Raw genomic sequence first — 11,703 nt, 5'->3', positions numbered from 1 at the left:
TTAAATCAGCTTTGATACATTCCAAAAATACCTCTATGTCTAAATGGGGAATAAGCCAATTAAGCTTGAAACTTTCATACATTTATTCATAATGGCCAGATTATTAATGGGAAATGGAAGTATAACTCAAGCCACATAAGATTTTATAGACTGAATTGGTCTTGCAAGTAAACAGGTCATTAGTGTTACAATTTCTAGACAGCCTGGAAAGTCTTGCCTGAAGTTCAGATGCCCACAAAACGTTTTTTTTTTCCTGCAAAGGCAATCTTTTCAGCTCATTCTTGAAGTTGGGTATCAACTTCAATTTAAATGAAAAAAGAATACCCAGAGACAATTAAATGCACTCCATTCTCGTATTTTCAGATAGTAACAACTTTTCTATTACAGTATACAACTCTTTGGATTTTTAGAATGTTTGCCTGTCATTGAATTCAAAGCTTTATGTGGGTTCCACAGACATATGGAATGAATCTATGTGAATCACAGGATCAAAATTTGATGCCCGTTTCATTTATTTCATAAGCAGCCACCCAAAATGTAATCTGCAAATCTGGGGAATTCTGGGAATTGAAGTCCACAAGTCTTAAAGTTCCCAAGTTTGGACACCCCTGGCTTAGACAATCGGACCTAATGCATAAAATGATCTGCTACAATGTCCTACCTGTCAATGACTACTTCAGCTTCAACCGCAACAATACAGGAGCTCACAATAGACGCAAACTTAACGTAAACCGCTCCAAACTCGATTGCAGAAAAGACGACTCCAGCAACAGAATTGTCGATGCCTGGAATGCCCTACCTGACACGGTGGTCTCTTCCCCAAACCCCCCACAACTTTAACCTTAGACCGTCTACTGTCGACCTCACCCCATTCCTAAGAGGCCTTTAAGGGACGTGCATAAGCGCACCAGCGTGCCTACTGTCCCTGTCCTAATATCCCCTTGTATGTGTATTCATTTCATGTATTCATAATCATGTTTATACTTCTATCTGTTATCTAATTCATGCTTGACGAAATAAAAATTTAAAAACCTTATCCAGGGGCTTTGGGACGGGCTCCCTCTTAGCCTGACCCACATCACAGAGCTGTCATGGGAAGTCAAGAGCGGAGCAGGAGGACTGTGTGCTCTGCCTTGAGAAAAGCAAATAGATTAGATTAGATTAACAGAGTTAGAAGGCACTTTGTGGGTCATCTAGTCCAACCCCCAGCCCAAGCAGGAGACCCTCCACCATTTCTGACAAATGGCAGTCAGATCTCTTCTTGAAAGCCTCCAGTGATGAAGCTCCCACAACTTCCGAAAGCAAGCTATTCCATTGGTTGATTGCTCTCATTGTCAGAAAATTTCTCCTTATTTCTAGGTTGAATCTCTCCTTGGTCAGTTTCCATCCATTATTCCTTGTATGGCCTTCAGGTGCTTTGGAAAATAGCTTGACACCCTTCTCTCTGTGGCATCCCTTCAAATATTGGAAGACTGCTATCGTGTCTCCCCTGGTCCTTCTCTTCACTAGACTAGCCATGCCCAGTTCCTGTAACTGTTCTTCATATGTTTTAATCTCTAGTCCCCCAATCATCCTGGTTGCTCTTCTCTGCACTTTTCTAGCATCTCAACATCTTTTTTTATAGTGTGGTGACAAAACTGGATGCAGTACTCTAGGTGTGGTCTTACTAAGGCTTTATGGAGTGGTATTCGTACCTCACTTGATCTTGATTGTATCCTTCTCTTAATGCAATTTAAGATTGGGTTGATTTGCCTTGTTCCTTGAAGCATCTGGACATAGGATTTGCTCTTCTCCGAAGCTTCCCCAGAAAATCATTGCAGATTGCAGTCACAGTTTCAACACATTCATTTAATTATCCTTCCGTTCAATTCTACTTTGTGTGCAAAGAGAGAAATTCTGCTCAATTCCCTATTACCCTTAATTCCGTCACACAAGCCAAAGGCATTGTAAAGCGATTGTGTAGTTATTTAAAAGTTATAATAACCTATATATAAAAATACCTTCCTGATGGCCCCCTAAAACAATGTTTTTAAAATGAAATGTCTTAATAATAAAAATACACAAATACTAGTTTGTATTTGAAATTAGCCTGCAGGTTTGAAGATCAATGTTGATCACACAGATTGATCACAAAGCCGCTTGTATCATAACCATAACACACAGTAATGTGTATCACTTTACATTACATTATATTACATTAAACAACAGGAACAGATGTGATTTGCTTGTACCATAATGTTTTCATTTTTTGCAGGTTTGATTATACTCACAAAAAGCAGTCTGGTGGGGCAGGCCAGTACGGAAAAGTAATAGGGTATCTGGAGCCTCTAGAACCAGAGAATTATACCAAAGTGGAATTTCTTGACAAAACAGTTGGGACAAATATTCCAAAGCAGTTTATTCCGGCTATTAAAAAGGTAATATATATATTTATTTTAGTTTTATTACATTAAATATAAACCAAACATAATTGCAGACAGGCCCCTGCACTGTTATAATTTTACTTTTAGAGCATAATTACTTTGAGTTACAATTCTAGTAGTGAGATTTCTTTTCAAGATGGTGAGATTTCTTTTCAGAGTGATGAATTAGAACTCAAATTTTAAGCAAACACCAGCAGTTTTTTAGATATATGGGGAGATCACTACAGGGCTTGAGTTCATCCCTCACTTCTTAGGATTTTAAAACCATGCAAGGGGATCTTCAAATATCTCATTTCTTTTTTGCAATAACCTAATTTTACAATATTTATGTGATCTCTAAGAGTCAGCAACAACTTGAGGGCACATAGTTATTTAATTTACAGTATGTCACTCTCTCTTAAGGTTTCGTTTTATTTTCAATGCTGAACATGCCTAATTATGTCCTGATTGCAAATCATTGCTTTGAATCGTATTTTCTGTATGTATATTTTCAGTAACTTTCTGCCTGTTAAAGTCTACAGTATCATTTGGGTCCGAAATCACTAATGGCCAAGTCATGTTTTATAGGGATTCCATGATGCGTGTGAGAAAGGCCCATTGATAGGTCACAAGATTTCAGGAATCCGGTTTGTCTTGGAGGATGGAGCTTCTCACATGGTGGATTCTAATGAAATCTCTTTCATCCGAGCTGCTGAAGGTGCCATGAGGCAAGGTACTAAGAAGTTTTTTTTTTTCAAATGCTTTTTCTCTTGCTTTCTCATTTATCCATAATACTAATACAGGTAGTCTTCAATTTATGACCGTCATGAAATGATTGATTGAAGTTACAAGGGTGCTGAAAAAAACATCTGGTCCTTGCACTTATGACCATCACAACATCTCCACCATCATGTGATCAAATTTGGGCGCTTGGCAACTGGCATATATTTACAATGGTTGTAGCATCTTAGAGTTGCATGATGGCCATTTACAACTTCTCAGGTGACTTCCAACAAGCAAAGCCAATGGAGGAAGCAGGATTTTCTTAATGACTGTATGAGTCATTTAATGACCATGGTGTTTTGCTTAGTGACTGTGAAAAATTAGATGTGACTTATTTAACAACCCCATTGCTCAGCAACAACAGTTTCGGTCCCAATTTATATCTTTATATCAATATTTAAAAACACGGATAGTTCTTTATATCCAACTAACCAACCCACACATCAAGTGCCTAGTTCTTTCATTCTTATTGCTATCCATCACTTATGACTTTAGACTTGTCTTTATGTTCTGAAGAATTTCATTTCTTTCCTATTTATATCTCTTTATCATGATTTGGTTAGCCTGGTTGGGCTAATTGGTTGGTCTGGCTAGGTGGCTCAGTGGCTAAGACTTCTGTCGATTAGAAGGGTCGGGAGTTCGGCAGTTTGAATCCCTAGTATTGGTCTTCTGCGTTAGCAGGAGATTGGACTAGATGACCTCCAGGGTCCCTTCCAACGCTGTTACTATTAAGTTAAGATTTTCCCCATCTTGTTTTTGCAAACATATTTGGGCTTTATATTAATAAGTGGATGTAACATTCATAAAATAATTAAATGTATCAATGATTGAATGTGTTAGAAAAGTTTGTAAATCATCTAGTGCAGCCCTCTGGAGAAACAGGAATCCACTAAGCCAAAAATGTCAAACTCGTCGTGTCCAATGATGTTTCGCAACATGTTTCCCATTGTGGAGCTGGACTGGGTGTGGCCTGGGCATGACACATCCAGCCAATGGACCGCTATTTGACACTTCTGCAATAAGCAGTGTTTATCAAGTTGTCACTTGATGCTCATTTCAAAATTTTCAGCAAGGAAAATCCCTCTTGATTCTAGATGGGTGGTTTACTGTTTCCTCCAAATTGCATGGCCATAAAACTGCCTGTCTTGGGGTATATCATGCAACTTGTTTTTTACAAATGACGTTTTCTTATTATTACTCAACTTGATGTGAAAACAAGTCTTTACTCACTGCACATATATATAGATAGTCATTCATTCATTTATATTAAGTTTATTTGCCACCCATCTTACTACAAGTTGACTCTCTGTGGTGATGTGTGTTAAATAGTAAATATAAAAGGGCATTTGACTGTATAGGTATTGTATCATCTCTTCCTTTAACCCAGCTCTGAAAGAAGCAAGAACATGTATTCTTGAGCCCATTATGGATGTGGAAGTCCTAGCACCAGTTGAATTCCAAGGACCAGTCATGGCTGGAATTAATCGCCGTCATGGTGTTATCACTGGGCAAGAGGCAGCTGAAGACTATTTTATTCTTACTGCTGAGGTATGTGTGTACTACTGTCATCTAAAGTTGTTGTTAGTTGCGAAGTCGTGTCCAACCCATCGCAACCCCATGGACAACGTTCCCCCAGGCCTTCCTGTCCTCTACCTATACCATCTAAAGTTACTGTTCAAATAATGATTTTATTCATATCTATTTACCAAAACACTAATACTAATAATTAATATCTCAGAATGGTTGCAGATTTCAATGAATTTCTTTTAGAAGATGGTGGGAAAAAAATCAAACTTTTATTTGACATAGACATTAAAGAGTTTGAAGCTGTGGAAGACAACAAAATTAAGGGTAACAAAATGTGAATTCAAAAGACAATTAAAAAAAAACTTGGATGATGCCTCTTTACTTATTTTTCAAAGTAAGCTCATAAAAGCTGTGAAAATTCCACTTGAATACTAAAGATTGATGAAAGATCAAATCTTGTAATGCCAACGGAATGATTTAAGAACAAAAGGAAGGAATATAAAGTTGCATTATTTAATCAGAGATATATTATTTGTTTTATGTTTCTGGTAATTCCTAGTGGGGTTTTTTTTCTGAATCAAGACTAAAAAGATGATTTCTGGGTTTCATATAGGTAAAAATTAGGGTTCTTTTTTATTTGTAACTTTAAAGGAGGGTGAAAAAGTGTTAGCTTATGTTCATTATAATGAAGGTTGAAAATCATATATTTATTATTGCGGAGGTTGCCTTTTTCTTTCCTATTTTTTTTCTTTTACTTTTTTCTGCACCTTGTAAATTTTTATTTTTCCTTCTTGTCAGTTTATATTAGTTTTTACTGTGCTTATTAAAAACTTTATTAAAATGGGTGTGGTGGCTCTGTGGTTGGAGCTGAGGCTTGACGATCAGCAGGCCTGAATTTAAGACCTAGGTAACTAAGTAGCGGGGTGAGCTCCAGCCACCTTGTCTAGCTCTTGTCCACCTAGCACAGTGGTTCTCAACCTGTGGGTCGGGATTTCTTTGAGGGTCAAACAACCCTTTCACAGGGGTCGCCTAAGACCATCAGAAAACACATATTTTCAAAAAAATACAGAAAACATGAAATAATTTTATGGTTGGGGGTCACCACAACATGAGGAACAGTATTAAAGAGTCGCGGCATTAGGAAAGTTGAGACCCACTGACCTAGCAGTTTGGAAGCATGAAAAATGGGAGTAGATAAATAGTTACCATTTTGGTGGGAACCTGGGCATAGATGGAAGAGGGGAGCACCCATTGGATATCCCTTGAGCAATGGTGATTCACTGGCTAATTGGTCTCAATCAGGAAGTAACTTGGCTTCCTTTAACATTGCCATATGCTAAACTTCAATAAAATTAGACATTAACTGTTCATTTTGGCACTTTTATTATTTAAAGTTTATTTGCTAATGCTTTCAGATCAGGGTTGTATTTTTATGAAAATTCAGAAAATCCAGATTTCCAGGATTGGTTCACACACCAATCTGAATCTGAATCCTTGGAGGAGGAAACCATGGAATTGCAACTGTATCTTACAGTTCATACAGCAGGACATATAAATAATTCGATGTTTCAGGTGTCATGAGATATTCTTTGTTATTAATTAAGTTACAAAAAGGGAATGAAGGAACTGCATATCATGCCATGAATTCATCCTAGGAAGCTAAATTTTACTGTGCAGTTAGCGGTAGATGCGTCAGTCATTTGTAAACCCCGATTTGTAATTTTGTGGATGCACCTTAAGAGAAACAATTATTACCAATTCTTATCACTTTTTCCTTAGGTGGCGTTGAACAGTATGTTTGGATATGCTACAGAACTAAGGTCATGTACAGAGGTAAATGAGCAGATACTTTCTGAATTTGTTAAAGCAATGTTACAGTTTTCCAGCATTCATCATTATCTCAATTCAGGCCATTTTTAGTGCAGGACATGTCATTTTTTTTCCAGTGTTGATATAGATGCAGCTTCTGAAAATGAATAATTAATCTTATTTAAAGTAACAAAGTAGAAAGAGAACCTGAAGGAAGGAGAGAGGGGAGGAGAGATCCAGAGAGTAACCTAGCAAAAAAAGAAGGAATATCTAGGAAATGAGATTGAATAATTTATAGAAGAGATGATGAGTCTTTACCCTAAATTCTGGCCACCTGAGATTTTCATCTGGTCTGTAAAGCAAACCCATATGACTAACACTGCTTCACATTGCTGCCGCCGTTAGACACTCCAAGCATATTTTTCCTTTGGCTCTTGCTTCCCTTTCAAGGGTGAAATATGGATTTGTGCAAAAATAGCATAAACAGATTTTGTATTCATGCAGAAGCTCTTTCCTTGGCTACACTTATTTTTGCCTTTTGTGTTGACTCCCGTTGAAGAACAGCATGAGTTGGATGGTTCTGGTTGGTTCATTTAAAAACAGCTATCTGTGTCAGATGACGCACTAGGGCAGATAAATGTTTGTAAGCCACGCAAGGTGGCCTCTAGACAAGATGGGGCAGCACATAAATGCATAAATATATAAATAATTAGATTCTGCCATTGGTTTAAATATTTTATTTATCGCCCTTAGTTGAATGAGAAGAGAAAGTGAAGGAAAAGGAGTGCAGAGACAAATATGTGACTAGAGAAAGGTTGGAAGCTGATTTGAAAATCTAGGTTTTTATCTCTAAGAGTGTATGTATTTCAAAGAATTGCAGTGCCTTTTCAAATTGTAAACTCAGTTGCTAGTCCAGTTATCAGCTACTTACTGTGTAAACCTATGCTTGTATATTTCTCTTCCACCATGCAATGCATGTAAACTAGCACTTTACCATTTGACAATTGATAAATTGTTTGAATTATTCATAATATGAGAACATTTTCTCTTCAGGGAAAAGGAGAATACACAATGGAATACACTAAATACCAAGTCTGTTCATTCAGTACACAGGAAGAATTAATTAACCAATACCTTGAAGCAACAGGTCAACTTCCTGGGAAAAAGGGCAAGGCCAAAGGTTAAGACACCTTCAGATCAGTCCTATACAAGAAACTGCCCACAAGCTGTATTTGTTGCAAGACTCACAATTGAACGAATGAAGAAAATTCAGAGCAATTTCATCCTGAATCAAAGTTTTGACTTTATTAAAAGTCATGAAAAGACTGTTGTTTGTACAGAAATTCCATGAATGAATCACCATCTTAATTTATAATAAAATGTTTTATTTTAGAGGCTTGATATTAAATGAAGCTGATGTTCTTTTCATCTTTCTGTCTCCTTCGACCTCATCATAATGCTCTCTCTATACCTCTTTCCAATTTTTGAAGCCTCAGAGAATCCAATGCAGGAGAATTAGCAGATCTCTACCTGAGTTTTTTGATAATTACTACCGAGTCTGAACTGGAAGACTACATAACCTTTCCCTGAACATGAGTACACAAGGCAGGCCTGTAATGTAACATGAACATTTGTAGGATATGTAATAAGTTTAATTTTCTAATAATAACATGAAGGTAGATTGTGAGACAGAGTGATTTTTCCCCCTTTCCCTTCTTCTAAACGACATGCAGCAAAGAATATATTGTATTGTTATTGACTATTTTTCCAGACCTTGGAATTCACTTGCAATAAGAATCCCACTTATTTTGAGCAAAATTTGAGAAATTATTCTAGAGCCAGACACATGTTATTGCATGAAATGAGCTCAACTTTTAGTTGCCGTAAATTGGATATTGCTAAAATGTCAATTGCCTACGAAGAAATATGTCGGATTTCTCAGAGGAACAGCCCTCCAAAAAATTCAGCCTACTTGTACAAAGGGAATTTTGTCCTTCCCCAATACCTCCCATATGAAGAGAGCCATGCAATTTCTACATCTACTTACGCATTCAATTAGGAATGGTGGACTGTACAGTCCTGCAGGGCTATCTGAATAAAACTAAGTGCTCAGAATGAATAATTTTGGCTTCATATGTGACCCGGGGGCCATAAGGAGATGTCTATATCATTTCCTGGTAATAGTAGAGAAGTGACTTGCCAGTGCTATCTTCTAGGATCTGATTTCAGTTTTACCATGGTACCTCACAGGGTGGTGGTTGTAGGGAAAATAGGACGAAGGTCTATTGGATATGTTTGCTGCTTTGAGTTATTTGTGAAAAAAGTCTGCAGAGAGCCCCGATTGATGGAAAACCAATCTTCCATATGCTACAAGAACCAAGTACAGTTCTGGGTTTTGGTTTTTGCCACCGTAGCAATAGATTTTGAGCTGATTGTCCTTCCTTATTGAATTTTTTTTTTCCTTTTGAATTTTCCCTATTCTCTCAGCTGTTAAAAGCAGTGATGTGCAGTCAGGTGAGGCAGGGGAGGCACAGCCTCACCACTGTCGTCATGAAAAGAAAATAAATGTAAAAGGAAAAAGGCGAGAGCTGAGGTCAGGCTGAGCTAGTTGCTGCCTCACCGTGGATGACTCTGCTTAACTGTTTAAAAAAGCCTCTAAAAAAGCGCCCTCTACTATGAGGCAGGAGAACTGCATGCCTCACCTAGTCTGACTTTAGGCGTTTTATGATCACTTGAGCAGAGTTAAGCAAGGGTTAAACGCCTAAAAATTCCTGACGTTGGTGAGGCACGCAGTTCTCCTGCCTCATAGTAGAGGGCGCTCGTTTGGGCGGGGCTTCTTCAGAGGACCCGAGGGAAGAGCAGAATTGAAATCCTCTCTGAAACAGCTGGAAAAGGTACCTGTGGGTCGGAGAGAGGGGGAGGAATTCAAGCTTCATCCTCCTGGTGCCGGGCTTTGGGCAAAGGCTGGAGGGAAGGACTCTGGCTCACTTGTGTTCTCCCTGAAGTGTAGTTTGATCGCAGGCAGAGCCACGTTGCCTTTTCAAACCTATAATCAGTGAAGCTGGGCTGGATCCTTCCGGGGCTGGGGGAAGCTGTGTGTGCTCCAGTATGGCTCTTTGACTGGCTTCCTGCCTCCTGTGGTCTCGCTGGTGCTCTTCCCTCCAATGCAACTGTGTGTGTGTGTGTGTGTGTGTGTGTGTGTTTGTTTGAGAGAGAGTGAGTGAGAGGGAAGGGGGTAGGAGAGATAGTCCAATCCAACTTCTCTCTCTCTGTGTGTGTGTGTTTGAGAGACAGAGGAGGGAGGGAGAGGGAGGAGGAAGGAGGGGAAGGGAGAAGAAAAAGAAAAAGAAGGAAACTTCTTTCTCAAAGGAGAAAAACAAATGCTGTCGCTTTAAATCGGAACTGAGCATGCCTGGCTGTGGAATTCTGGGAGTTGAAGTCCACAAGTCTAAAAAAATTTGAAACCCACCACTGTGTCAGTGCCTCACCAGCCATAAACCTCACCGCACATCACTGGTTAAAAGTAAAGCAAAACTCCCCCCCCCGCCAAATCAATAGGATTGTCTAGGACAATGGTGGCTAGCCTTTTTGTCATCCATAATGCAATGTGCGTGCCCCTGTGCTACCCATGCATGCGTGTGAAACCTGTGTGTGCCCTGTCCCCTGCATGCACACGACCCCCCCATGCATGCATGTGGGGGGGGGCTGCGCTCCCTGTGCCCTGGTGCACGTGTGCCACATGCACGTCCCACGCATGCATCCACGATCCCCACACATCTGCTGCATGAGCCCACTCCCCCCACGGGTTCTGTGTACCACCTGGTCTAGGATATGAACTTGGGACACCTTTGATTTAGATCTTCTTTGGGTAATCTTGTGAGCTGTGAGTGTCTGGATTAAGGAAATGGTCAAAAAGAATTTTATACCACTTGCCTGTCTGGAAGAAAGTGGTAGCACACCCTTTCTTAAGAAGTGTTCTCTGAAACCAACTGTTTTTGACCATTTTCCCAGTCTATTTCTGGGGAATATTGATGAAAAGATTCTAGGAGTGGTGCGGTGGCCTAGAGGTGGAGATCTTGCCTCACAATCAGGAGGCTGTGAGTTCAATCCTAGATAGAGGCAGATATTTCTCTGGGAACACTGAGAATATATCTGCTGAACAAAACTCTGCATTGGCGTCAGGAAGGGCATCTGGCCAGTAAACACTCTGCTAGCTCCACTCAGTTGCCCAGACTCCACCCCGCAAGGGATTATGGGATTGTTAAACTATGGTATCCAAGTATAAGAATTGTATCAAAAATGGATTATCTGTATCCCTAACGCAGGGGTGTCCAAGCTTGGGAACTTTAAGACTTGTGGACTTCAACTCCCAGAATTCCCCAGCCAGCATGGCTGGCTGGGGAATTCTGGGAGTTGAAGTCCACAAGTCTTAAAGTTCCCAAGTTTGGACACCCCTGCCCTAACGGATTCATATCCCCGTATCCCTTGTTTGGAACTGTTAATGAGATGCAAATGGAACTGATCTCTTCGGTGGTTTACTGCCCGTATCTAGATTCGATTCCAATGACCATGATAAATTGCAAAAACTGGAAGTCAGGGGTAGGGTTCTGCTTCTACCTGAGAGTGTGGTTTCCAATCAAGGAAAAACAGCGGTCAAGTATTATTCCAGGGTAGGTTTAATGGAAATTAAAGTGTTAAAATCAGCTGTTTGTTCCGATCTAAGAAACGAATTGTATACAAACTCCCATTGCAATTAAGGGGATGAGTTAGGTTGCTTTCAGTCCAAGTAGGAATGCAGTTTGTGCAACAAACAAATGTGTGGTTTTTAAAAAAATTAACCAGCCTCAGACCTAAGGATTCAAATTGTAATGTTTGTGTTTCAATGATCTCTACACCTTTTGTTCCAATGGAACTAAGGCTGTGCAAAACTGCAGTTTGCATTTGAAGCAAGTGCCACTTTCAATCAGAGACACCTTACTTCTAAATGCACGTAGATGCAGAAGATTAGAGTTGGGCTGTGAGACTGTGTGAAAACTCTTTATTGCTTACACAAAGATTCAGATGTAATTTGTCTTTCAAAAAACAATATATTATGTACCATATTTTTCGGAGTATAAGACGCACCTTTCCCCCTCAAAATAGAGGGTGAAAATCTGGGTGCGTTTTATACACTGAATATAAC

General features: G+C 39.4%; 1 protein-coding gene across 1 annotated transcript in view; it reads left to right on the top strand.

The window, feature by feature from the left end:
• The window catches only part of GFM1 (G elongation factor mitochondrial 1), a 43,980-nt gene extending 36,067 nt beyond the window's left edge, over positions 1-7,913 (top strand). The window contains exons 14-18 of the mRNA XM_081954245.1: positions 2,255-2,417; positions 2,991-3,135; positions 4,573-4,733; positions 6,492-6,545; positions 7,575-7,913. Coding sequence (XP_081810371.1) covers positions 2,255-2,417; positions 2,991-3,135; positions 4,573-4,733; positions 6,492-6,545; positions 7,575-7,706 — 655 coding nt within the window. The 3' untranslated portion in view covers positions 7,707-7,913. The remainder of the gene's footprint in view (positions 1-2,254; positions 2,418-2,990; positions 3,136-4,572; positions 4,734-6,491; positions 6,546-7,574) is intronic.
• The last annotated feature ends 3,790 nt before the right edge of the window (positions 7,914-11,703 follow it).

This window comes from Natrix helvetica, assembly GCF_964273705.1.
Source record: "Natrix helvetica genome assembly, chromosome: 5".
NCBI classification, from domain to species: Eukaryota; Metazoa; Chordata; class Lepidosauria; order Squamata; family Natricidae; genus Natrix; species Natrix helvetica.
The sequence above is the reverse complement of the archived record's forward strand: the minus strand, read 5'-3'. Positions and strand labels throughout refer to the sequence as shown.